Here is a 24,360-nt window from a genome sequence, read left to right on the forward strand (position 1 = left end):
ATTCACCGCAGATCTCACTTTAATATCCTCCAACGCTTGGACACATATTGCTTGTACACATATTGCTTGTACAACCCAGAAAGTGAGAATCATCTGGTATTAACGATTTCTCCCATTGCTTAGACGGTGAAAGACCCGACAACTCCTCACCATGGCTTTCCTCCAGACATCAACACCCTCAATATCATGACCTACTCTCATGTTAATGTCCCTTGCAGTTGTGCATGCATCTCGCTATCCACCCGACTCTAGATTCCAAAAGATGCTCCTCCGCGGGGCCCATATAGCTGAGAGACGGGATTATGGAACTTCGTAGACGCCATGTCATCCTAGCCGTCCTTGCTGTCTTTATCGCATGGGGATATGCTACCCACTGGGTTCCCTCCATCCGATGGATCCCATACGCCTTCGTGTCCGGCGTTGTCGCAACGGTCGCAATATCCCTCTGGCTCATCCTCACCACGGCTCGGAGAAAACGAGCCCTCCAACGACCACGAACTCAGAAAGAAGACCGCATCGCGTTCATCGCTCCCCAAACCTGGCAGCTCGAAACCGCCGCGCAACGTCGCCATCTCCTCTACCGCCGCGATCCCATCTACCCCCCCTCCTCCGAGGTCTCCCAAGCCGCCGACCGCCTCCTCAACCTCATCCTCCGCGACTTCGTGCAATCCTGGTACTCCAAGATCAGCCCGCGCCCCACCTTCACCAACGAAGTCGACCGCGCCATCCGCACCGCCCTGAAGAACATCCTCGACCGCGTCCTTGCGCTCGACCTCGTCGACATCGTTGTCTCGCGCCTCATCCCCATCGTCACCGAGCATCTGCGCGACTTCGACGAGGCCGAGCGCGCGGTGCGGGGAAGGAAGTTGAGCCGCAGCGTCACCGAATCCGAGGAGCTGGATCTGGCCATTGCGGCGAAGTTTCGGGAGGGCAAGCTGCATGCAGCGGCGAGTTTGGCATATGCGAACCCGAAGACCGCGCAGCAGCAGCATCTGAGAGGGATCGTGACACGGTGTCTGACCCTGCTGCTCCCGGAGGACATGACTAAGAGCGCGTCGGTCGTGGTGCTGGTGAAGGAGATTGTATCGTGTGCGGTGCTCTATCCCGTGACGCAGGCGCTGATCGACCCGGATACATGGAATAAATTGCTGGAGGGATATGGGCGCGCATTTCTTCAAGAGCGGAAGACGGTCCGAAAGTTACGGGCTGCCCTCGACGAGCACGCTCCGCCGTCCCCAAAGTCAGGTAAACCCGCTGTTTTCCCGAAGCTGTCCGCGAATGATAGCGAGCGGCGGTTCGAGCGATTCATCCGAGCGGTCCGGAAATGCAACAATCTCTCGGACGCGCGTCGGTTCCGGAGCGAGGTGGCCAGCCAACTATGGAAAGAGTCCAACGAGGAAGGGCAGGATCCGCTGTACCTGCGACGGCTGGAAACGGGGAAGCGCATGCTGGATCAGAAGATCGCGAGTCTGGGCGCGGGGGCGTTCGGGAAGCCGAAGTTGTCGTTGCAGCCGCCGGGGCAGGCGACGCCGTCGTCAACGCTGGAAAACGCCGCGTTGCGGGAGGTGTTGTATAACGCCTCGGGGCTATCGTGCTTCATGGAGTATATGGAGCGACTGGGCCTTATCCGCCTCGTGCAGTTCTGGATCGTCGTCGATGGGTTCCGCAACCCGCTCGAAGTCGACACGGACGACCCGTCGGAATACGTGGGCGGCGACGCATATTGGACCGAGTCCGACCGCACGGATCTGGCGCAGATCAACGGCGGGTATCTATCGAAGCCGGAATTGAAGGTCTCGCCAGTGGCGAAGGAAGCGGTGAAGTCGTTCCTAAGAGCCGGGAAAGAAGCGACTGGGGCACAATATCACGCGGCAAGACGGGCGGTCCTGGAGGCGCAGACGGCCGTGTACGAGGAGATGCAGGATGTGCACTTCCGGAACTTCAAGAAGACAGATCTCTGGTTCAAGCTTCTGGCATCGGAAGAACGAGAAGCGATCCCCGCTCCACCCAGCCCTACATCTTCCCTCGGCCAGGTGGAGGAGTTCAGAAAACATGCGGCTCCTAAACCTCGGAATGCCCGCCTGAGCACAACCAACGCATTGAAGCCAACCGACCTCCGACGAGCGGTCGTCTCCGCGACGAATCTACGAGACGTAGCCCGATCCGAGAACGGGGACGAGTCTCCCCGACGATCACTCGACGATTCCAACCGTGCACCCCTCTTCGACGACGAACCCAGCGCCGACCCCTTAGCTGACTCCGTCCAAAGCCTCGACTCCGACCCCGGCCCCGCAAAAAACGTGCAAGACCCCAAAGTCGTCGACGCCATGCAGACCGCGCTGAACCACATCCTCGAGGAACCACCCGACCCCGACTCGCTGTTCTCCGACCCCGCCGTCCGCTCCCCCCCCGACGCCGACTCGCTCCGCAGCTCGCTGGACATCCCGCGGGCCGGGTCTCCCGCGCTGAAAAAGGGGAAGCTCAGCATCGCGTCGCTGGGCCTCGTCGGCGGGCCGGCGAGCCGCGGCGTGTTCCACGACGACCTTTTCGGCGACGAACAGAAGTTCATCGAGGACGAACGGGAGGACAGCGATGATATCAAGACGCCCGTGGAGGACGAGATCCACGAAGCGGCGCCGGGCGACCTCGGCCTCGCTGAGGCGATCGACGCGCTGACGGGGGACATCGAGAAGCTGGTGACGCAGGAGGCAATCGTGGATTCGCTGATGAAGAAGGCGGAGCTGACGAACAATGCGGCGGAGCTAAGGATCTTGCGGAAGTCGAAGACGAGCTTGCAGCGAGAGATTAGTCGGAAGGAGTTGCAGCGGCAGCAGTATATCGTGCAGGAGAGCGAGAGTAGTTTGTTTGGGCGGGCGACGATTTCGATTACGTCGATCATGGTGGGGCAGGAGCCGGATGGGAAGGAGTACGCTTTGTGTAAGTTTCCGGTTTTTATATTCGCGGTCGAACGGGAATTGACATATTTCAGATGTGATCGAAGTGCGGCGGGAAGCTGGCGAGCAGATGCCAGCGGCTGCATGGGTTGTCGCTCGGCGATATAGCGAGTTCCATGAACTGAACAAGCGACTCCGTGCTCGGTATTCGCAGGTGCGAAACCTGGAGTTCCCACGACGGCAGATGGTGTTGAAGCTGCAGAAAGACTTCCTACAGAAGCGGCGGATCCTCCTCGAGCGATATCTCCAAGTATGCTCATCACGCATTTCCACAATTATTCGAGACTCGCATACTGACGTTAACAGGAACTCCTCCTCATTCCCGCTATCTGCCGCAGCCGCGAACTCCGCGCGTTCCTCTCCCAAGCCTCTATCGCCCACCGCAACCCTCAAGACCCCCAAGCCGACACCCGCGACTTCGTCTCCCGCATCTACAACTCCGTCACCGACGGCATGGAGGAGTTCCTCGGCAACATCCCCGTTCTCGACCAACTCTCTCTCGCCGGCCAAAACCTCATCAGCGCCGCCACCACACAGCTCGCCGCCTCCAACGCCGCCGCCCTCCCGCACCCACACAACAATCCTAACCCGAACGGCAACCTCCCCCCCGCTCTCACCTCCACTACCTCCCCCCTCACTAACGACCCTCAAACCGCCGCCGAAGCCGAAGCCGAACTCCAAGCCTACGACTCCCGCGAGCTCCTCCCCCTCGTCAAACCCATCAGCGACCTCTTCCTCGAAGCCTTCGAGCTAAACCGCGAATCCAACTGGCTGCGCGGCCGCGCCGTCGTCGTCGTCCTGCACCAGCTCCTCGGCGGGACCGTCGAGCGGAAGGTGCGCGATGGATTCAAGGCGTCGACGTCCGCGGAGGCGATGGTAAGGTGGCTGGGGGTGGTGGAGGGCATGATGTGGCCCGGGGGGAAGGGGAGGGAGGCAGTAGTGAGGACGGAGGGGGAGCGGGCGGCGACGAGGGCGGAGGCGGGGGCGTTGTTGAGTGTGTTGGTGCCGGATTTGGTGGGGAGTGTGGTGGGGAGAGGGAATGCGCAGGGGGCGGGGAGGAGGGTGTTGGCGGTGTTGAATAATGAGAGGTTGAATGCACATTTGGTGTTTACGTTGTTGGATGAGGTGGTGCAGATTGTGTTTGGGGAGTCAGGGATACGGTAGTGGGGTGTTGGGTGGATGGCGGTATTGGTTTACTTAATGTCTATTGTTTGCATGTCAATGAAGCGTTCGGCGATGTTGCACTTTATTGTCGAGAGCGGTCTATTGTGAATTTGTATATGAAAAGGGGTAGATATCCACATCTTCACCACTATTGTACAACCTACGCCGGCGCCGCCCCCTTCCAATATCGACTCGGCACAAACGGCATCTTCGTCACCGTCGCCTTTCTCTCCTTCCCTCTCACCACCACCCCCACCTCCGTCCCCGCCTTGTGCAACCCACTCTTGACATACCCCATCGCGATATTCTTCCGCAAACTCGGACTCGGGCACCCCGACGTCACCACCCCCACCTTCTCCCCCCCTACCACGATCTCCGCCCCCGCCCGCGCCGGCGCCCCCTCCACAGTCAATCCTACCCGCCTCCTCGCCACCCCCGTCCCCCCATCCTTCTTCAGCTTCAACTGACCCAGAATCGTGTCCGCGCCATGGAACCCGCCGTTCGCACGTCGGTCTTTCCCAATCACCCACCCCAGCCCCGCTTCCACTGGCGTCGTCGTCTCGTCGAGGTCGTTTCCGTAAAGACACATCCCCGCTTCTAGGCGTAGGCTATCGCGCGCCGCGAGGCCGGCCAGGCGAAGCTGGTCGGGGCCGGCGTGCTGGAGGAGCGTGGAGGCGACCTCGTGTGGGTCGACCGCCGGAGGGAGGGAGAGCTCGAAGCCGTCTTCGCCGGTGTAGCCGCCTCTAGAAGCAAGGATGTTGCGGGCGACGTCGCCGTTGGGTAGCTGGATGCTGATCTCGACGCATTGGCCGAAGAGGACTTTTTGGAGCTCGACGGGATGATCGGGGGCGAGGAGGGAGGAGAGGATGGAGGAAGAGAGGGGACCTTGGAGGGCGAGGAGGCTGTTGTCAGGGAGGGGGGTCCAGGTCACTTCGGAGTGGCCGGCAGCGGTCCAGGCGTCGAGGTGAGTTTGGAGGTAGGCGGTGTCTTTTTCGCGGCAGCCGGCGTTGGTGACAACGTAGAAGAGCTCAGGGCGGAGTTTGGTGATGATCGTGTCATCGATGATGCCGCCGGTTTCGGGGTGGAGGAGACAGGAGAGGGTGGATTGGTTGGTGGGGAGAGTCGAGAGGGACGAGGGCGTGATGAGGGAGAGGAATCCTGCGGCGCCTGGTCCGGAGAAGTGGTGTTGCAGCCTGTGTATCTCTATTAGTTTCAGCTGGTAAAACAAACAACTCGGTAAGGATTGTCTAAAGAAAGAGGACTCCGAACATGTGGCTAACATCAAACAGACTGGCCTTCTCCCTCGTCCACAAATGCGATTGAACGATGCTCAAGTCCTTGTATTGAACCGGCATGGAATATCCGCTAAACGGGACCATCTGTCCCCCATTTGCGACATGAAGGTCATAGAGCCGGGTCTTCTTCAAATTCGGATCCGTGGCGGACGACGCCCATCTGGTCTGGACAGCAGCACAGGACGGTACAGCGGGATGCGGTGACGTCGGTAGCCGATTGCGAAGCAGTGAAGTAGGTTTCACGGTACGTGATTGAACCGAATACTGCTGGGCAGCTCGAGCAATTGCCCGAACACCTAATACGACTCTTCGAGATGCCATTGCTGCTCAATTGCTGTGTATAGAGCAGTTCGGGATGTTGAAGGTCGCAGAACGGGGTCTCGCGCGAGCCGTTGATATCATGATGACCCACCGCGGGATGACGACATGACTCATATAGTGGACTGGAGGCTTGGCAACTGACTCAGTGTTATAAGGCTGTAAGGCGCAAACATCCTACATAGGCCAGGCTGCGTGCATGAAACTTTAAACTTGACCAGACCCAGACTCACTTCGATACCTCACCCTCATGTCAAACTCACTCCTCAACCGCCTTGAAACCCATTCGATATCGCACTATACTCTATCGGCCTGCTCGTAGCATTTAATACCTCCCACTCACCGGGCTCGATTACTCTAACAAGTCATCTCTGGACACTACCTTTGCAACGGACTCAATACAGCAGTAATACTCACTCAGTCGGCCAGGCTCCCGAGCAATGGCTCGCCGAGACACTCGCTCACCATCTCCGACAGGAAGCAATTACTCTAAGCGCGTGCGCCGAGAAGATGACCGGCATCGTGATGGCAAAGATCGAAGACGGAGCCGGTCCCGGAGCGCGGATGTACGGTTTGGCCCTCATTCTTCCACCTCTTCGTATCTGACAGAACTCAAGCGGAGGCCGCGAGACCGTGACGACAGACGACGAAATCGATCGGTAGACAGACACCGTGGTGGCGATCGGTACGATGATTCTAGTTACAGGCCGGGACGACGAGATCGCTCGAGAGAACGGAGACGGTCAAGGTCACCTAGGGACCGGCGAGATCGTGATCGCGATAGAGATCGAGGTTTTAGAAGCCGACGAGACGATGACCGCGAGCATCGTCGACGCAATTCGCGAGACCGACGAGATGATGACCGGAGAGGCGATCGGGGGGCCAGTGCAAAGGCGGCTGAGGTGCGTAGTTTTCACGTCGGTCACAATGGGCATCTACTCACATCTCGACAGGAAGCCGCCGCTGCCACCAAGGCCGCTGAAGAAGAGAAGAAGAAGGCAGAAAAGTTAGCAAAACTCGAAGCTTGGAAGGCCAAGCAGGTAGCGGAGCGTGAACGTAAGCAGAAAGAATCCGCTGCACTTGGAACCAGAAATCTACTCAATGAGATGGATCGAAAGGCCGCCGGATCTCCCTCAGTCGGGTCACCTAGCTCTCCAGCTCCTACAAGCGGTCCCGATTCACCAGCTCCTTATACGGGGAAGTTCGACCCGAAAGCCATCGCTAAACGAGCACTTGGAGGGCATGCGAGCAGTTCTTCGGCTCTAGGAATTGATGTCCCGGTTCCGGTAAAGCCAGGATCAACGACATCAATCTCTACCGCAGGTGCTACAAAGGGAGTTCCAGCGAAAGTCGGCATGGGACCCCGTAAGTCTTCTTCCACCAAAGGGTCCGAACCCCCTCCGCTAACCAAACAACTAGCTCAAGGAGGCTCTCTCAAACCGCTCAAAGCAAGTGGTAATGTCAACCGATTCGGTCTTGGGGCGAAAGCAGACAAATCCGAGAAAAAAGGGACTCTCAATTTCGGCGACGAGGAATCGACGAAGCGGAAGCTAGAAAAGCTTCCAACCCTTCCAACCCCCGATTCTACTGAAACCAGTGCTGCTGAAGGCAACCCGGCAGAGGCGGATGACGACGAAGGGGAAGATTTTGCCGATGCTGGCACGGAAGAGGAGGCCGCAGCCGCAGCTCGTGCAGCCGCAGAGAAGAGAGAAGAGCGCTTGCAAACCGAGAATACTGAAGTCGCTCCAGGGACTGAAAATGATGTAGATATGCAAGATGCTACTGGCGCCGATGTACAGGACGAGATGCAAGTCGATGAGGATGTCGACCCTCTGGATGCATTCATGGCTGATCTAGGCGATGAAAAACCGAACGCTGCCAAGAAACCGGCAAAAAGAAATGCGTTACAAGAACCTCAGGCAATCTTCGGGGGCGACGACGATGGCATGGATGCAGTCGAAGCGGATGAAGATATTTTAATCGCGGCTGCAAGCAAGAAGAAAAAGAAGGAGATCCCCACCGTCGATCATGCGAAGGTGGACTATGAACCATTCCGAAAGGATTTCTATGTGGAGCTGCCAGAGCTACGTGATTTGACGGAGGAAGAAGCTGCCGACCTTCGGCTCGAGCTGGATGGCATCAAAGTTCGCGGCGTTGATGTTCCAAGGCCGGTTAGGACATGGACGCAGTGCGGGCTCGGAGTACAGACTTTAGATGTGGTCGACAAGCTAGGCTACGATGCACCAACCGCCATTCAATCGCAGGCAATCCCAGCGATCATGGCGGGCCGAGACGTTATTGGTGTCGCCAAGACGGGCTCCGGGAAGACCATCGCTTTCTTGATGCCAATGTTCCGGCACATCAAGGACCAGCGACCGTTGTCTTCGATGGAGGGTCCGGTCGGACTCATCATGACCCCCACTCGAGAACTCGCGACGCAGATCCACCGCGAATGCAAGCCATTCCTCAAAGCCCTTGGTCTCCGCGCCGTTTGTGCGTACGGCGGCGCTCCGATCAAGGACCAAATCGCGGAGCTGAAGCGAGGTGCCGAGATTGTGGTTTGCACTCCTGGCCGTATGATCGATCTGCTTGGCGCCAACTCCGGACGGGTTACGAATCTGAGGAGAGTTACATACGTGGTGCTGGACGAAGCGGACCGAATGTTCGACATGGGATTCGAGCCACAGGTCATGAAGATCATGGCGAATATTCGACCCCAAAAACAAACCGTGCTCTTCTCCGCCACGTTCCCTCGGAACATGGAAGCACTCGCACGAAAGACCCTGAATAAGCCGGTCGAGATCATCGTTGGAGGAAAGAGTGTCGTCGCCCCGGAAATCACGCAGGTGGTCGAAGTCCGTGAGGAGAAGTCGAAATTCTTGCGACTATTAGAGCTTCTGGGACAACTGTATGACACGGACGAGGAGGCACGCACTCTCGTCTTCGTGGACCGTCAGGAATCGGCCGATGGACTCCTGAACGACCTGATGCGCAAAGGATACCCTTGTCACTCTATCCACGGTGCGAAAGCACAAGAGGATCGGGATTCCAACATCCAAGATTTCAAGGCTGGCGCCGTCCCCATCCTCATCGCCACCTCGGTCGCGGCCAGAGGGTTGGATGTAAAGCAGCTGAAGCTGGTTGTGAACTACGACTGCCCAAACCATCTGGAAGACTACGTACACCGAGCCGGCCGGACTGGGAGAGCAGGCAATACGGGTACCGCCGTCACGTTCGTCACCCCCGAGCAGGAGCGCTACTCGGTCGACATCGCCAAGGCCTTGAAACAATCCGGCCAACCGATCCCCGAAGACCTGGGGAAGATGGTGAACGACTTTATCGACAAAGTCAAATCTGGGAAAGAAAAGGCTAGCGCGTCTGGCTTCGGCGGCAAAGGTCTCGAGAAACTGGACCTGGAGCGCGAATCGGCTCGCAACCGCGAACGGAAAGCCTACCGCACCGGCGACGAGCCCGAAGAGGAAGAGAAGGACGAGGGCAAAGAAGAAGAGTTGTTCAAGAAAGCCATCGCGAAAGCTGCGCCTACCGCTACCGCCACGTCCGCTGCTCCCGCCCACGACGCCGACGCCGGCAAGTCCCTCCCGTTCGAGGAAAAAATCGTCGTCCACAAGACCGAAGTCCCCTCCACCACCGGCTCCACCGCCCTCGACCGCGTCCAACAAGCCGTCCAAAGCATCAGCAGCCGCCTCACACGCCAAGGCACCGGCTCCGGGCAACCCATCGACAACAAAGGCCCGGATGCCGGCGCGTTCCACGCCCGCCTGGAGATCAACGACTTCCCGCAGAAGGCGCGGTGGGCGGTCACGAACCGGACGAACGTGGCGAAGATACTGGAGGCGACAGGGACGAGCATCACGACGAAAGGGAATTACTACGGGGCGGGCAAGGAACCGGCCGCCGGGGAGCATGCGAAGTTGTATATTTTGGTGGAGGGGGATACGGAGGTGGTGGTGACGACGGCGATGAGGGAGCTGTGGCGGTTGCTGAGGGAGGGGACGATGGCGGCGGCGGATTCGGAGTCGAGGGCGCCGGCGAGTGGGAGGTACAACGTGGTCTAGACGATTATGAGGTCGTCCTGGCATTCGATGCTGATTCCGGAATTCAGCTGGGGTTTGGACATATGAAAAACGGGCGCGGATGGCTGGTAAAACGCCGTTATAATATTTATACCTATACGCAGCGATGAATGCAGTCCGTCATTGTACAAGTACACTATCCACGTCAAACTGTGATGCTGTAAGACTTATATTCACTACATATCCCTTGATGTCATCAATACCTTGACACAATCACCCTGGATTCCGCAAAGCCTCGACATACTTGAATGATCTAACATATCGCCTCGCAAAGTCTCCCCCAACCGCCTCCTCCCTAAGTCTGCACCTCCGGCCCCGCCTGCCTCACCCAATCCGCAAACTCCATCCGCTTCGCCTATGAAACCGTCAGTCATCATCCCTCTCCAGCCCGCCAGTCACACCCTACTCACCCTAATATCCAAAAAACCCCTCCTCTCCTCCAAAAACCGAAACGGATGCGCCACCATCTCCCCCTTCGGCGCCCTTATCGCCTTCCGCCCCTCGGGCCGGCTTTGATCCTTCTCAATCTGCTCCGCCCACGCGCGCCAACGGATCGGGCGCAGCGGCGCGCTGTGCAGGATGATGCCGGTGCAGAGGAGGAAGAGGGAGAGGAGGAGCTCGAGGGTGATGTCGAGGGGGAGGGTTAGGGTGGAGGTGGAGGTTGCAAAGGGGGAGGAGGCGGGGTGGGGAGGTGTGGTGCTGGAGTGTTCCCAGGCGGAGTAGACGCTGGGAGGGGGTTAGTATTGGGGGGTGGATGGGGAGGGGAGACGTACGAGTGGGAGAGGAGGAGGAGGCCGGCGGCGTTGAGGGTGGTGGATGTGAGGGTCATGGTTGCGCGGAGGAATGGATGGAATAAGAGGTGGTGGAGGATCGAAACACGAGTGCACGAGTGCTTGTAATCGGCGGCCTTGGAGAGATTAGATAGGATGGCTGATGTAGGGTGCGTTGGTTGGAGGAGAGCAATTAGATATGCACAGCAAATGTCTGGTTTGTTGCAACTGAAGTCTCGCAGCTTGGGAATGAGATGGAGTTACGCGAGTCAGGGATCTTTAGCTGCTGGAAAGCGCTGAATCGTCACACCAGACAGGGCTCTCAATTTTCATGCAATGCACCTCGTTCAGAATACTGATCTCCGTTGCCAGTTTGAGAAAATTGAGCAAGAGGTGGATAGATATTGGATAGAGAGGATGCAATGGAGGCTACGGAATGGTCCTAGCAGTCTAATCGAATGGCATCACAGCAAATCGGTCTACAATATGATCACTTTGCATGGGGCGATGATGTTGATCTTCAGCATGGCGGGCATACACATGTGTCGTTTCCATGGCTATCTATATAGATAATTCCAATGGTTCTTTGGCATCATTAACCGTCCATCATTTCCGTACCCTGAGTCATGACCTTGCGTCACCTAAACGCGCTTAAAGTTTCTGCATAGCAAGCTATAAAATCGTTAGTATCGTGGCAGGAAGACCGGAGTGATGCAAAACATACAATGTCAGTGGACTGAATGTAGTCCTCGAACTCCTCCAGTTCCGCCTGGAGGTCATCCAGCGAAACCTTTTCGTCCTCAATGACGAGGTTGACTTGTAGCTTCTTGATGCCGTAGCCGATGGCCACCAACTTCGAAGCACCCCAGACAAGGCCATCCTTGTCGACCGAACGGACACTGGCCTCGAGCTCCTTCATGTCTGTCTCATCATCTGTCGTTTGTTAATACACGCGCACAATGGGCGGTTTTAGTGGACATACCCCAAGGTTTCACTTCCATCGTGACGATGGATTTGGCAGCCGGCTTTGTCTTGCCCTCCTTCTTCTTCTTGTACTCAGCCAACCGCTCCGCCTTGATCCGCTCCGCCTCCGCATCCTCTTCCTCGTCACTGCTGCCGAAGAGGTCGACATCATCGTCGTCCTCCGCCGTCTCGGGAGCCTTGGCGGGATTCACGGTCAGTTCGCTGGCGTCAGGGCCATAGGCAGTGTATGCCGCTGACGAATCGCCCGGGAGCGAGGCGAACTCCGGCTGGAAGCTGGCGATGTGCTTGTACCATCGGTACGCGTGCGGGTAGTTCTCGACCGCGGGCTCCGACTTGATGGCCTCGAAGACCTTCACGTCAGCCTGTGATGGGCCGTAGCTGACAGTATCTGGTCAGCATTCGTCTTCCATGCAAACATCGAGAAGACTTCAAAGAATAGCAAAAATCAGAGGTGCGCAAAGCGCATGGTAGTAATCGTTTATCGGGGTCTTAAGCCGCATCATCAACACGGACCAAAATTTATCATCATAAAAGCATGGTAGGCCAGAGCCTAAGAAGTAATAAAAGAACTGTGTTGACTCACCCGACGATGTAGCTTCGGGTCTTTGTCCAACCATTGAGCACTGATGAAAATGTCAGTTTCGAGTCACACTAACGTGTAGGCGAGTAGAGGAAACTTACTGGTCAAGCCAGCTTCTGATACGAGATCGGTAAAACCCATTGTGAAGGTATTGATGTGATATATGGGAGAAGTGGGATGGAGAGGAGGATGGAGGAGATGGAGGAGGATGGAGGAGAATGGAGAATTAGTGAGTGAAGTATTGATGTGAAGTGGTTAACCTCAGATAGAATATTTTTAAAGGGCGAGACGCCACGTGCGGCGAATTTGAGATTGCATCCCTTCGTGGACCCAGGACCCTCACTTTGCTTGAGGAGTGAGGTGAGGCAGGAACCAGGCATCAAGGCACCAACCCCCTCTCTCCAGGCCCCCCAGACCGCGTCAAATAGACCGAAGAGTATCATGCAATCAATCGCGCAATCAGAAGATCAATCGAGTCTCCTGGTAGGTATAACATCTGGATCCCTACATTTCCAACACTGATAGGTTTGTATCATCCTGTTAGCAGGACAAAAATCGACGAAGGTATTTCACAACATAACCTCTTTGTCGGCAAGCAAGCCTCCAATCTCCACAATGAAAGCATGGCAGTACTCCAGCGCCGCTGGCGGCCTCGAGAAGAATCTCACGCTGGGTGACTTCCCCACCCCCAAACCAGAGTCCCTAAAGAACGATCAAGTCCTCGTCAAAGTTCTCTCCGTCGGGCTGAACCCCGCCGACTACAAGGTCCCCGAGATGGCCGGCGCGTTTAGAAACATCGTGGGAAAGCCCACCGTTCCCAGCACTGATTTCGCGGGCCGGGTCGCCGCGACGCATCCGACGAACGACGCGTTGAAGGAAGGTCAGCTGGTGTTTGGGAGGGTGGATCCGATGGCCTTTTCGGGCACGTTGGGCGAATACACGGTCGCCAAGTTGAACAGCCTTGCGACGATTCCCGAGGGCGTGGATGTTGACCAGGCGAGCGGGATAGGTACTGCGGCTGTGACGAGCTATGAGGCCATTGCGCCGTTCGTCAAGAAAGGGCAAAAGGTGTTTATCAACGGTGGCAGCGGCGGTACCGGAACATATGCCATCCAAATCTCCAAAGCCCTGGGATTGGAAGTCGTCACGACCTGCTCGGCGGCCAACATCGACCTCGTGAAAGAGCTGGGCGCTGACGAAGTCTTGGACTACAAGGCAGTGGACATCTATGAAGAGCTGGGTAAGCGCGGTCAAGTCTTCGACCATGTGGTTGACAACATTGGCGACCCCAAGCTGTATCACTGTGGCGACAGGTATATGAAGCCAGCTGCGCGGTTCATTCAAGTTGGGGTTCCCCCTAATCCGGTACTCAGTATTGCCAGTAATACGCTGCTGCCGAGTTTCCTTGGAGGAGGAAAACGACCGTTCAAGTTCTATAGCATTGGCCCTTCTATCAAGGCCAGTTTGGAGCTGCTTGGGAAGTGGATGGGAGAGGGGAATCTCAAATCGGTGATTGAGCAGACCTACGAGTTGGAAGAAGCAGCGGAGGCTTTTGTGAAGGTGAGGTCAGGACGGACGAAGGGAAAGGTCGTGGTTCATGTTGCTAAGGAATAGTTCCATTATGACCTCGGAACTCCCTCTAAATCTAATACGGTTGCCTCTCTAATAGTAAGCGGAATGAAATTTGAGCTAGAGCGGAGGGAGCCTCCGGGGTGGATAAAATTGAATCGCGTTTCTTGGCAGTTTTCTACACATCACCACTCTCCACCGAAGACAGGCTATGTAGCACCTTGCATGCAGTCCAATTCGCTCAAAAACAGCATAATATTGAAATTAGTATATATTCCCTAATTAGCCAATTACCATAGATCTGTTTTGATGAACTCTCCGCCGCGCTCAACGAGCATCTGGCAGCGCAGCAGCATCTCTGCGATTCGCGCCCGAATCTCCATCGTGATCTTTTCCCACTCCTCAATCAAGATCTGTTTGAGCTCGTCCAATGACTCCCATAACCTGCATTTTATACGCTGTTTAATGAAACTCCAAATTGCCTCAATTAGGTTGAGATCGGGGGATTACGCTGGGTGCTTCAATCGATGATAGAAGATTGTACAGAGAGTTGGGGTAGATCGAATACCAAGAAATGCGACTCAATTTTATCCCCCCGGAGGGAGCCTCCGGGGGGACGAAATTGAGTTACGTCTCTTGGCATCCCCCCAACCATCACCGCCATCACAGGTAGGCCCAATTCGCTCAAAAACAGCATAATACCAAAAAGTATACTCTTTTCCTAACGAAGCAACTACTAGAGGTCTGTTTTGGTGAATTCTCCGCCGCGTTCTAGTTAAGATCGTGGGAACTGTGCTTAGGGGAATGCCAAGAAACGTAATTCAATTTCGTCCCCCCCGGAGGGAGCAATAAGGCACCAAGGCACCAATATATGGCATCGTCATATCTAGAATCTCCTGATGATTTCTATGACATTCTGGACAAGGGAACTATACAAAAAGCATATGATGCCTCTTCTTTGCATTTCATGAAAATGATACTCCTCCAGGGATACAGACGATTTTAACACCGCCTGCATTGTCATTCCTGACCTTAATAGCGCCCATTATGCTTCCCTCAAGAGCTCGTCTGCTCCGGCGATCACTATCGTCTAGAGTAGCTAATACCTCACAAAGGCGACCTCTGTTGCCCGTTCGTCTACCGAATACCTTCCTTCCCATACTCGCCACCCCTCCAACCCAAATACCACACACCCGATCCTACGCAAGTGGCGGCGCGGCGCACCCACCTGGCGGCACGCATCGAATGAACCTCGGAGGCGAGCCCGAAAAGAAGGCACTCGAGGAATACGGCGTCGACCTGAACGCACGAGCCAAAGACGGCAAATTGGATCCGGTCATAGGGCGCGACGGGGAGATCCATCGCACCATCCAGATCCTGTCGCGGCGGACGAAGAACAACCCGGTCCTGATCGGTGCGGCAGGAACGGGGAAGACGGCGATTCTCGAAGGTCTGGCACAGCGGATCGTACAGGGCGATGTACCGGAGAGTATCAAGAACAAGCGGGTGATTGCGTTGGATCTCGGGCAGCTGATTGCGGGGGCCAAGTTTCGTGGGGACTTCGAGGAGCGGTTGAAGAAGGTGTTGAAGGAGGTGGAGGAGGCGAAAGGGGGCGTGATCCTGTTCGTGGACGAGCTACATACCCTTCTCGGCCTTGGGAAGGCGGAGGGCAGCATCGATGCGAGCAACCTACTCAAGCCACCCCTTTCACGAGGAGAGCTGCAGTGCTGCGGCGCTACGACGTTGAACGAATATCGGCAGATCGAGAAGGATGTAGCGTTGGCAAGAAGGTTTCAGCCGATCTTGGTTGGCGAGCCTTCGGTCCAAGACACCATCTCGATATTACGAGGCATCAAGGAGCGCTATGAAGTTCACCATGGCGTTCGCATCACCGACGGCGCGCTCGTAGCCGCTGCGACGTACAGCAATCGGTACATCACAGACCGATTCCTGCCGGACAAGGCGATCGACCTCGTCGACGAGGCCGCCAGCGCTCTCCGACTTCAGCAGGAATCTCGACCCGACGCGATTCAAGAACTCGACCGGCAGATCATGACGATTCAGATTGAGCTGGAGTCGCTCCGCAAGGAGACCGACGTGGCGAGCCGAGAACGCCGCGAAAAGTTGGGATCCACGCTCAACGAAAAGCAGGATCAAGTCAAGGAACTCACGGAGAAGTGGGAGCAGGAGAGGGCGGAAATCGACACTATCAAGACTGCGAAGGAGAAGTTGGAGAAGGCTCGGCTCGAGCTCGAGCAAGCTCAGCGAGAGGGCAATTTTGGCAAAGCGTCGGAATTGAGATATTCTACTATCCCAGGACTTGAGCAAAGTCTGCCACAAGAAGGGACCGATGCGACACGAACGACCGACACTCTTATCCATGACTCTGTTACTTCCGACGACATCGCTGCCGTGGTCAGTCGATCGACCGGCATTCCTATCACTAAGCTCATGTCTGGCGAAGTGGAGAAGCTGATCCACATGGAAGACAAGCTTCGCGAGTCGGTTCGCGGTCAAGACGATGCTCTTACCGCCGTCGCCAACGCTGTTCGCTTGCAGCGTGCCGGGCTCAGCGGAGAGAACCGGCCACTTGCCAGCTTCATGTTCCTAGGGCCAACCGGGGTAGGAAAGACGGAGCTGTGCAAGAAGATGGCTGAGTTCCTCTTCTCCACCGAAACGGCAGTTACCCGCTTCGACATGAGCGAATTCCAGGAGAAGCATACCGTCAGCCGCTTGATCGGCTCGCCCGCCGGTTACGTGGGCTACGATGATGCGGGTCAGTTGACCGAAGCCGTGCGGCGAAAGCCGTACGCGGTTCTCCTATTCGATGAGTTCGAGAAGGCGCACCGCGATATCTCCGCGCTGCTCTTACAGGTCCTCGACGAGGGGTTCCTGACCGACGCGCAGGGCCACAAGATCGATTTCCGAAACACGATCATCGTGCTGACCAGCAATCTCGGCGCGGACATCATTCTCGGAGACGAGCCTTCATTGCAGCGACACCAGCTTGGAGGCAAGGAGAGCAGCGAGATCTCCGAGCCAATCCAGAAGGCAGTAATGGACGTCGTCGCGCACAACTACCCTCCCGAGTTCTTGAATCGCATCGATGAGTTCATCATCTTCCGACGGCTCTCGAAAGCTGCGCTACGGGATATCGTTGACATCCGACTCAAAGAACTCCAGAAACGGCTAGACGACCGGAGGATCACGCTGGAGGTGGATGAAGGCGTCAAAGAGTGGCTATGCGAGCGAGGATACGACCCTCGTTTCGGCGCAAGGCCACTCAATCGGCTCATCAGCAAAGAAGTAGGAAACGGCCTTGCGGACCAGATCATCCGTGGCCAGATCAAGACGGGCGATGCGGCGAAGGTCAGCATCAAGGAGGATAAATCCGGACTCGTTGTCTCTGGTGCATAATATTTCCGAAGAGCGGAACGAATTAATGAGGAGACATGTAGCGTATTTTGTATAACTATAGGTACTGGTATAGATCTTGCTGGACTTCGATTTGGTGCATAGCGTCGGAGCTCTCCATCATTGGGTTGTAGATAGGTTTCGACTCAGATTGATCCTTAATGTATATTTGCTCATTTTAATCGACCATCTTATGTCAGCATTCCCTTCCAGAGTACCTTATTTCATTGATCCTCTATCAGTATTCAAGAGTAACATGTCGTGGTAGCTACGCCCCTTGATCGCAGCTTCCTTCTAGGAACGGTAGCCTAACATTGCTCACCTCATCTACATCGTCTATCCCGAGCCAACTCATTGTTATCTCAACTCAACATTTGTATTGTCTCTAAATCATTCTCCGGCAGAGTGATGTAGTTCGTATCTGAGCAACAATGCCTTCAAGAAATGGACCTAGGTTTCAAGGGCGTACCTCAACTCTCTCTGTCCCATCATCCAGTCGTATATCTCGCTCTCCTTCAGTTTCAAGTGGCAATCATGTAGCTGCTACAGCGCATGCTCGTTCTCAGCCCTCGCGGCGCCAACGCGTAGCATTCAAATCATTGAAATCTCACCGGGCATCTACTCCACTAGCAAGGTCAGACTTGCCAGTGCAAAGTCCGATTCAGGATCATATTCCTGGGGCCGAGGAAGGCGAGGGGGAGAATGCCGACGAAGACTCGCTCAACGAGGTGGTCATGGCTGTAGACATCAGGAACAAAGGCACCGTTGGTTGCTCTTACTACGTGGCACGGGAAGAGAAGTTGTACTTCATGGAAGACATGAAGCTAGGCGGAATTGATATTGTTGAGTCATGTATGTTTCGTGTATAGGACGGCAAATCATAGACGGCTAACATTCGCAGTGCGGCTTTCCATCGATCCTACAGTGATCCTGATATCTGGGCGAGCAGATGATGCTCTTGCTGACAAGCTTGATACTAAATACAACGAAGCTGCCACAGTTGAGAATGACAACGATGTATTCCGGATGCCTTACGCACTCGATATTCGTCCTTCTTCTGAGTTCGGATACGAATCTGCCAAAAGTAAGCTGCTGGGTTTGAAGATCGGCTGCTTCGATGGCCCACATGTCTCATTTATTGTCCCAGGCGACGTCGTACGCGACGATAGCCTCGAATTGGAGGACAGCGATGGATACTCTGGGCGTCCAGGGCTCTTGTTGCAGTTGGCGGGATGGATTGATCTGAACAGTCAAATCACAGTATGTTCATGGATTTCGCTGAATCCCAAGGCTAACTCACGTCAGGTCGGCTGCGCTGGTGCCGTTCTAGCATACCTACAGAAGCGAAGAACCAACTCATTCCTACCGGGAGACATCGAGGCTGCTGCATTCTTCCGCGTGTCTGAGATTGCTATGTTCACCCTGAACGATACCATGTAATACACTCTTCCACCGCGAAAGAGTCTGCTTTGTTGACACTGAACAGGTTCATTAACGCGGATACCCTATTGTCCCTGCAAATCATGCAATCGGAGTCCAATCCTCATTTCCACAACCAAGGTCCGACGAAGGCTACCTCCGGTGCCAAAGAAGGGTTGTCAGTGTATGGACTGTTCCGTCATCTAGCACGAACGCCTCAAGGCAAACAGCTTCTGCGTCAGCAATTCCTCCGTCCCAGCCTGAGCCTCGAGATCATCCACGAACGCCAACACTCAATCTCCGTATTTCTCAGCCCGGAGAACTCAGCCCACGTTCAATCACTCGTTGCTCACCTCAAGCAGGTGCAAAACATCCGTGTGACTCTAGTGAAGTTACGAAAAGGGATTTCCGGCGGATCCAACAAACGAGTCAGTCGCACGGTCTGGTCCACACTGCGTGATTTCGCATATAATTCTCTAAAGATGGTAGATTTCATTTGTGAAATTGCGGGCGGTGAGGAGCTTCGGATCGTGGCGTTGATTCGGGCGAATTTCGACCAGGCGAAATTTCAGTTCATCGGGAAGAGGATCCAAGCGGTCGTGAACTTTGAGGATTCGGTCGCACACCATCGTACTATTGTCAATCCAGGAGTCGATGATGTACTGGATGAGTTGCGTCGGCAGTACGACGGTCTTCCAGATCTCCTTGCATTGGTGGACCGGACACTGATGCAACAAGTACTGGTGGAGCTTCAGGAGCCGCTGCGCGTGCATTACCTTCCACGGATAGGCTTTGTGATTGAGGTTTTCGCTGGCGAGACTGGCATTAGTGATGGCATTTATGGAAGTGACCCAAGCAACAGATGGACTCTCGCATTCACAAATGGTCCGCTTGCATATTACAAGAGCGCGGAAATGCAAGAAATGGACGAAAAGTTCGGCGATATCGCAACCAATATCGCGGACAAGGAGATCGAAATCGTTCACGCCCTTGCACAGGAAATTCTCGAGCTCGAGGATATGCTCATTCGATGTTCAGATATCTGTGGACAACTTGATGTCCTGCTAGCACTGTCTCAAGGGGCGGCGCAGTACAACTTGGTAAGACCAACCGTCGATGAAAGCAATATCATCAAAATCAAAGGCGGACGGCATATTCTCCAGGAACTCGTTGTTGACAGTTTTGTGGCGAATGATACCTACATCGCTGGAGGTGGTGGAAAAGAGTACGTGGATGGAGACGTGGAGGATCACTCAACCACCGAAGCTGAAGACGACAGAGGACCCAATATGCTCATGATGACGGGGCCGAATTATTCAGGCAAGAGCGTGTATTTGAAACAGGTCGCAATCATCGTCTACATGGCGCATATTGGCAGCTTCGTCCCTGCTAGTAGCGCGGTCATCGGCCTTACGGATTTAGTCCTCACGCGGATCTCCACACGCGAGACGGTTTCCAAACGACAAAGCGTATTTATGATCGACCTCCAACAGATCTCACTGATGATCAGTCTCTGCACACGTCAGTCACTCCTCATCATCGATGAGTTCGGCAAAGGGACCGAGTCAGCCGACGGCGCGGGACTGGCAGCAGGTGTACTTGAATACTTCCTGTCATTGGAGCACGAAGCACCAAAGGTGATTGCGAGCACCCACTTCCATGAGATCTTCGAGAACGGTTTCTTGAACCCCGGGCCATCTCTTGCGTTTGCATTCATGGAGCTGCGAATCGACGACGAAGCCGACGAGCCGAGTGAGCAGGTGACCTATCTATACAACCTCCGCGAGGGGCGCACGATGAGCAGCTTAGGGACCATGTGCGCACGACTCAACGGTGTCCCCGAGGAAGTGGTGCAGAGAGCAGAGGAACTGATCCTGCTGGAGAGCCGTGGGGAGGATTTGGTAGCGGCTTGCACGCAGATATCGGGGAGAGATGTGAGGGACTTGGAGATGGCGGAGGAGGTTACGAGGCATGCCCTAGTAATCGAGTGGGGTGAAGTGGAGGATGCGAGAAAAGTGCTGGACGATATACTTGGTCAGGCTGATGCGTTCGCTAGGAGCGTCAGTCAGGTGGTAGGAGACAGCCAGGACATGTTGATGAGATGAAGCGGGGATGACTGGATCACCACCGGATGGTCGGACAGTCGGATAGTGGGAGTCACAGTTTGTGGGTAGGTTGTTCATTTCCTTTGCTTCATCATCCGAAATCACTTCGAATACCGTATCGTACGTACGCCTCTATTTCTCACTACTCTAGAACAGCATAGCCTATTCAATATGCCTCAACTGTTCAATACGGAAGTTAATAATAAATGGAATGTAGTCTTATCCCCTACAGCCATCGGCATTAACGGAGATGAATCTTCTCGAGGTGCTTGCCGATGCTCGACATCCCGAACGGGCCCTGCATTGCATATTTATTTCATATATTACTGGCCCAGCAGGATGGGGGACTGTAAGTCGACACACCAATGACCAATCACCAATGCAAGGCGGATGACAAAGCCAGCCCATGAAATTCCTAAGCCGATGTCCGCATTGTCCGAGCATGAAATCGTGGTCTCCGCCCTACGGCCGTCGGCATGGAAAATATCACGATCCCAACAGTCTGAGGCTCTTGAGTTCCCACTTCCCAGGGGCTAGGCGAACCGGGAGAGCCCGAATTGGAAGAAAAGCGGAAGAGTCAGTTGATAATTGAGATGCCGCGGTCTACCCTGATAAACCGAACGTTCGAGAACCCGTCGCCGATTGGCTCTATCCACAAAATCCCTGACAAGAGTTCGCTAGCAACCCGGCGACGCCACCGGGAGTACCAGCGAGCAAAGCTTAGCTGTTAATAGTTGCTGATCGGGGTTTATTAAACGCCGACTGTTGGGATTTGGAAGCTCTGTAACCATGCAGCGAATGAGGTCATCGACCGAGCAGCCCGTTTTCGAGCAACTACACATGCCGATTGCCGTGTGCGGATGTCAACATTCTCAACAACCATCCAGATGGTCGGAAATGGCAAAAACTGCGGTACTAGATCGAGAACTTTCGACGGGCGCCCCGAGTCCAGAAAAATGATTTAATACCCTATCGCTCCGCGCCTTATTAGTCGTCCATGGTTTGATATTGACCCATTTCTTATTCCAGCATCTGCTTTGAGTATTTTCATATTCAATCGTTCGCGCTGTCAAGAGTCTATTTTCCTACCGTTACTTGTATCTCAATTCGTGACCTCAAATCATTGCAGCGTTGCGAGATTAGCCATTTTATATTCCCTCCTTCTGGATTTATATATAGGAGAAGAAATTCTACCGACTGAGTATCTAAAATTCTAACCTCAGTGGCACATTGCCACATTTCACACCACCCGCCATGGAGTCTATCGACCTAGGCGAGAAGTCTAGGCAGGATGTATCTCCAGGCCAATCCCGCTCTCCCACCGCCCACCGAAAGGAAATCAAAGAAGAAGCAGAAGATCCTGCCCTCCACCGCACCTCCACCGGCTCCTCCACCTCCTCCCTATCCTCCGTCGCCCACCAAGATGTCGCCGTGTCCCGTGCCGCCACCCAGACCGAAGGCCCCCTCGAACGCTCCACCACCGCCCTCTCCCGCATTCAGACCGCCAGGAGCCAGCACACCGAGACCGTCGGCGCCTCGATCCGCGCGCGGACACGCAGTCGAGCCAAGCCGATGCCCCCCATGGGCAACGGGAAACCCTATCCCCCACCCCTCCCCGAGCGCGAAGACTATGTGGTCGAGTTCGATGGCGAGGATGACCCGCTGCACGCGCAGAACTGGTCTATGCGGAAGAAGCTGCTGACGGCGGGGATCCTGGGGTACACGACGTTCGTGGCGGCGTTTGCGTCGAGTATCTTCTCGGCGGCGACGCCGGTGATCTCTCAGAAGTTCGAGGTCGGGCAGACGGTGGCAGTGTTGGGGGTGTCGTTGTATGTGCTGGGGTTCGCGACGGGACCGATTCTGTGGGCGCCATTTTCGGAGTTGTATGGGCGGCGGATGCCGTTGGTGATTGCGTGTTTTGGGTTTACGGTGTTTCAGTTTGCGGTGGCCGTGGGGAAAGACTTGCAGACGGTCTTGATTTGCCGGTTTTGGGGCGGGTTCTTTGGAGCGTGTCCCCTGACGGTCGTTGCGGCGGTGTTTTCGGATATGTTTAACAACCGGTCTAGGGGGATGGCGGTAAGTTGTTCTTCAAGTCGCCCACGGTTTAAATGAGGTGCTAATCCGACCATTTAGATCACTGTTTTCTCCATGACTGTATTCACCGGTCCGCTCATGGCTCCTTTCGTCGGCGGCTTCATCGTCACGTCCGAACTCGGCTGGCGCTGGACTCAGTACATCACTGGCATCATCGGCTCCAGCTGCTTCATCCTCAACCTCTTCTTCCTCCACGAGACCTATCCACCGATAATCCTCGTCAACAAAGCCTCCGAGCTCCGCCGCACTACCAAGAACTGGGGCATCCACGCGAAGCAGGAAGAAATCGAAGTCGACTTCCGAGAGCTCGTCGAGAAGAACTTCTCCCGACCCCTGCGCATGCTCATCTCCGAACCCATCGTCCTCCTCATCTCTGTCTATATGGCCTTCGTCTACGGCCTCCTCTACCTCTTCCTGACCGCATATCCGCTCGTCTTCCAGGGCGTCCACCACATGACTCCGGGCATCGGCGGCCTCCCGTTCTTCGGGATGATTACCGGGCAGCTATTGGCGGGCCTGTTCATGGCGCTCCGCCAGCCGGGGTATCAGAAGAAGTTGCGGGCGAACGGCGGAGTGGGTGTCCCCGAGTGGCGGCTCCCGGAAGTGATCGTCGGCGGCATTGCGTTCGCCGGCGGGCTGTTCTGGTTCCACTGGACGGGGTACAAGGCCAGCATCCACTGGATGGCGCCGACGGCTAGCGGTCTGCTTACCGGGTTTGGCATCATGTGCATTTTCTTGCAGTCGTTGAACTACCTTGTCGATGCGTATCTTATGGTATGTACCGACCTCTTTCACACCAACTCCCGATCCTTGCTAACATCCTTGTGTAGTTCGCCGCCTCCGCCATCGCAGCCAACACCTTCCTGCGATCCCTCGCCGGCGCGGGATTCCCCCTCTTTGCGACCCAGATGTACAATGGCATGGGCATTCAGTGGGCGGGCACGATGCTCGGCTGCATCGCCGTGGCGTTGATCCCCGTTCCCATCTGGTTCTATCTGCGGGGCGGGAATATTCGCCAGAAGAGTGCCTATGCGCCTACGTTCTCGAAGCCGCTGGCAGATGAGGCGACCTCCGGCGAGAGTCAGGCGTAGACAATTTGTCGGGATTGCATTGGGTCTTCGTTGAGAAGATTTGGGATTTTAGCGTTGAACATGGCATTTGAAAGTATAATATGTAATTACTTTAATGAAGCACACGCTCCTGGAGCTGAACATAGGTTATAATACAAAGGCGATACCCCTTTCTGGTCGAGAAATCTTGGAGAGTGATCGTTCAATCTTACTTAAGAGCCGTTTCCCGAGCAAGGATAGAGCTTCTGAGTTCGGATGAATCCCGATTTCCTTGGATTGCATGCCTTTGAAGAGCTATGACCAATTTAGCTATCACTGCCACTAGAACAAAGACCGCTAAGTCTAAAGCCGTATTTATTTAAAAAGAGAAAGAACCGTGCATTTTTGGTGATAATACCAGGATTGGCAGATACTGTATTATCAAACACTTCATCTGTTGGAAAACGGGAGTTCCGCACCATTGAATTCGCCTGCCGCTGAATCTTCGGCGGAAGCTGTGATAGTATACCAATCTCATAGAGGTGGGATGC

General features: G+C 55.2%; 9 protein-coding genes across 9 annotated transcripts; 6 read left to right on the top strand and 3 right to left on the bottom strand.

The window, feature by feature from the left end:
- Positions 1 to 198: 198 nt before the first annotated feature.
- P152DRAFT_8681 (PXA-domain-containing protein) lies at positions 199 to 3,378 on the top strand. Its single transcript, XM_033683297.1, has 2 exons — positions 199 to 3,204; positions 3,261 to 3,378. Exon 1 carries the CDS (start codon positions 303 to 305, stop codon positions 3,060 to 3,062), a length of 2,760 nt encoding a protein of 919 aa, XP_033538748.1. The 5' UTR covers positions 199 to 302; the 3' UTR covers positions 3,063 to 3,204; positions 3,261 to 3,378.
- Positions 3,379 to 3,960: 582 nt separating this feature from the next.
- P152DRAFT_426711 (aminomethyltransferase) lies at positions 3,961 to 5,734 on the bottom strand (the record flags this gene model as incomplete). Its single annotated transcript, XM_033677277.1, has 2 exons — positions 3,961 to 5,311; positions 5,388 to 5,734. 2 exons carry the CDS (start codon positions 5,732 to 5,734, stop codon positions 4,279 to 4,281), a joined length of 1,380 nt encoding a protein of 459 aa, XP_033538749.1. The 3' UTR covers positions 3,961 to 4,278.
- Positions 5,735 to 6,006: 272 nt separating this feature from the next.
- On the top strand, positions 6,007 to 9,954 carry P152DRAFT_426713 (P-loop containing nucleoside triphosphate hydrolase protein). The gene is made up of 4 exons (XM_033677278.1): positions 6,007 to 6,297; positions 6,349 to 6,633; positions 6,685 to 7,096; positions 7,151 to 9,954. The coding sequence occupies exons 1-4, from the start codon at positions 6,172 to 6,174 to the stop codon at positions 9,805 to 9,807; spliced, it is 3,480 nt and encodes a 1,159-aa protein (XP_033538750.1). The 5' UTR covers positions 6,007 to 6,171; the 3' UTR covers positions 9,808 to 9,954.
- On the bottom strand, positions 9,907 to 10,813 carry P152DRAFT_453720 (uncharacterized protein). The gene is made up of 3 exons (XM_033678440.1): positions 10,599 to 10,813; positions 10,236 to 10,551; positions 9,907 to 10,180 (listed from the first exon to the last, which is right to left on the bottom strand). The coding sequence occupies exons 1-3, from the start codon at positions 10,652 to 10,654 to the stop codon at positions 10,121 to 10,123; spliced, it is 432 nt and encodes a 143-aa protein (XP_033538751.1). The 5' UTR covers positions 10,655 to 10,813; the 3' UTR covers positions 9,907 to 10,120.
- Positions 10,814 to 11,194: 381 nt separating this feature from the next.
- P152DRAFT_453722 (elongation factor 1 beta subunit) lies at positions 11,195 to 12,366 on the bottom strand. The gene is made up of 5 exons (XM_033678441.1): positions 12,261 to 12,366; positions 12,163 to 12,202; positions 11,578 to 11,957; positions 11,320 to 11,528; positions 11,195 to 11,267 (listed from the first exon to the last, which is right to left on the bottom strand). Exons 1-5 carry the CDS (start codon positions 12,298 to 12,300, stop codon positions 11,247 to 11,249), a joined length of 690 nt encoding a protein of 229 aa, XP_033538752.1. The 5' UTR covers positions 12,301 to 12,366; the 3' UTR covers positions 11,195 to 11,246.
- A 251-nt stretch (positions 12,367 to 12,617) lies between these two features.
- P152DRAFT_453723 (NAD(P)-binding protein) lies at positions 12,618 to 13,997 on the top strand. The gene has a single exon (XM_033678442.1). It carries the CDS (start codon positions 12,775 to 12,777, stop codon positions 13,771 to 13,773), a length of 999 nt encoding a protein of 332 aa, XP_033538753.1. The 5' UTR covers positions 12,618 to 12,774; the 3' UTR covers positions 13,774 to 13,997.
- Positions 13,998 to 14,454: 457 nt separating this feature from the next.
- Positions 14,455 to 17,207, top strand: P152DRAFT_453724 (heat shock protein 78). Its single transcript, XM_033678443.1, has one exon. It carries the CDS (start codon positions 14,776 to 14,778, stop codon positions 17,143 to 17,145), a length of 2,370 nt encoding a protein of 789 aa, XP_033538754.1. The 5' UTR covers positions 14,455 to 14,775; the 3' UTR covers positions 17,146 to 17,207.
- Positions 17,208 to 17,573: 366 nt separating this feature from the next.
- Positions 17,574 to 20,776, top strand: P152DRAFT_486517 (uncharacterized protein; the record flags this gene model as incomplete). Its single annotated transcript, XM_033682087.1, has 4 exons — positions 17,574 to 17,994; positions 18,044 to 18,402; positions 18,448 to 18,578; positions 18,629 to 20,776. The coding sequence occupies 4 exons, from the start codon at positions 17,574 to 17,576 to the stop codon at positions 20,664 to 20,666; spliced, it is 2,949 nt and encodes a 982-aa protein (XP_033538755.1). The 3' UTR covers positions 20,667 to 20,776.
- A 756-nt stretch (positions 20,777 to 21,532) lies between these two features.
- Positions 21,533 to 24,181, top strand: P152DRAFT_453725 (major facilitator superfamily). Its single transcript, XM_033678444.1, has 3 exons — positions 21,533 to 22,742; positions 22,800 to 23,534; positions 23,591 to 24,181. Exons 1-3 carry the CDS (start codon positions 21,921 to 21,923, stop codon positions 23,849 to 23,851), a joined length of 1,818 nt encoding a protein of 605 aa, XP_033538756.1. The 5' UTR covers positions 21,533 to 21,920; the 3' UTR covers positions 23,852 to 24,181.
- Positions 24,182 to 24,360: the final 179 nt, after the last annotated feature.

This window comes from Eremomyces bilateralis, assembly GCF_010015585.1.
Source record: "Eremomyces bilateralis CBS 781.70 unplaced genomic scaffold P152scaffold_1, whole genome shotgun sequence".
NCBI lineage: Eukaryota > Fungi > Ascomycota > Dothideomycetes > Eremomycetales > Eremomycetaceae > Eremomyces > Eremomyces bilateralis.

Bases quoted from the DNA above. Each gene is read 5' to 3' on its own strand.
- P152DRAFT_8681 (XM_033683297.1), top strand. From the start codon at position 303: ATGGAACTTCGTAGACGCCATGTCATCCTAGCCGTCCTTGCTGTCTTT.
- P152DRAFT_426713 (XM_033677278.1), top strand. From the start codon at position 6,172: ATGGCTCGCCGAGACACTCGCTCACCATCTCCGACAGGAAGCAATTAC. The intron at 6,634-6,684 runs GTGCGTAGTTTT...ACATCTCGACAG, and splicing joins CCAGTGCAAAGGCGGCTGAG to GAAGCCGCCGCTGCCACCAA. The intron at 7,097-7,150 runs GTAAGTCTTCTT...CCAAACAACTAG, and splicing joins GAAAGTCGGCATGGGACCCC to CTCAAGGAGGCTCTCTCAAA.
- P152DRAFT_453720 (XM_033678440.1), bottom strand. From the start codon at position 10,654: ATGACCCTCACATCCACCACCCTCAACGCCGCCGGCCTCCTCCTCCTC. The intron at 10,552-10,598 runs GTACGTCTCCCC...ACCCCCTCCCAG, and splicing joins CTCCTCCTCCTCTCCCACTC to CGTCTACTCCGCCTGGGAAC. The intron at 10,181-10,235 runs GTGAGTAGGGTG...ACGGTTTCATAG, and splicing joins GGGGTTTTTTGGATATTAGG to GCGAAGCGGATGGAGTTTGC.
- P152DRAFT_453722 (XM_033678441.1), bottom strand. From the start codon at position 12,300: ATGGGTTTTACCGATCTCGTATCAGAAGCTGGCTTGACCA. The intron at 12,203-12,260 runs GTAAGTTTCCTC...CATTTTCATCAG, and splicing joins ATCAGAAGCTGGCTTGACCA to TGCTCAATGGTTGGACAAAG. The intron at 11,268-11,319 runs GTATGTTTTGCA...ACGATTTTATAG, and splicing joins ACATTCAGTCCACTGACATT to CTTGCTATGCAGAAACTTTA.
- P152DRAFT_453723 (XM_033678442.1), top strand. From the start codon at position 12,775: ATGAAAGCATGGCAGTACTCCAGCGCCGCTGGCGGCCTCGAGAAGAAT.
- P152DRAFT_453724 (XM_033678443.1), top strand. From the start codon at position 14,776: ATGCTTCCCTCAAGAGCTCGTCTGCTCCGGCGATCACTATCGTCTAGA.
- P152DRAFT_453725 (XM_033678444.1), top strand. From the start codon at position 21,921: ATGGAGTCTATCGACCTAGGCGAGAAGTCTAGGCAGGATGTATCTCCA. The intron at 22,743-22,799 runs GTAAGTTGTTCT...CCGACCATTTAG, and splicing joins ACCGGTCTAGGGGGATGGCG to ATCACTGTTTTCTCCATGAC. The intron at 23,535-23,590 runs GTATGTACCGAC...ATCCTTGTGTAG, and splicing joins TTGTCGATGCGTATCTTATG to TTCGCCGCCTCCGCCATCGC.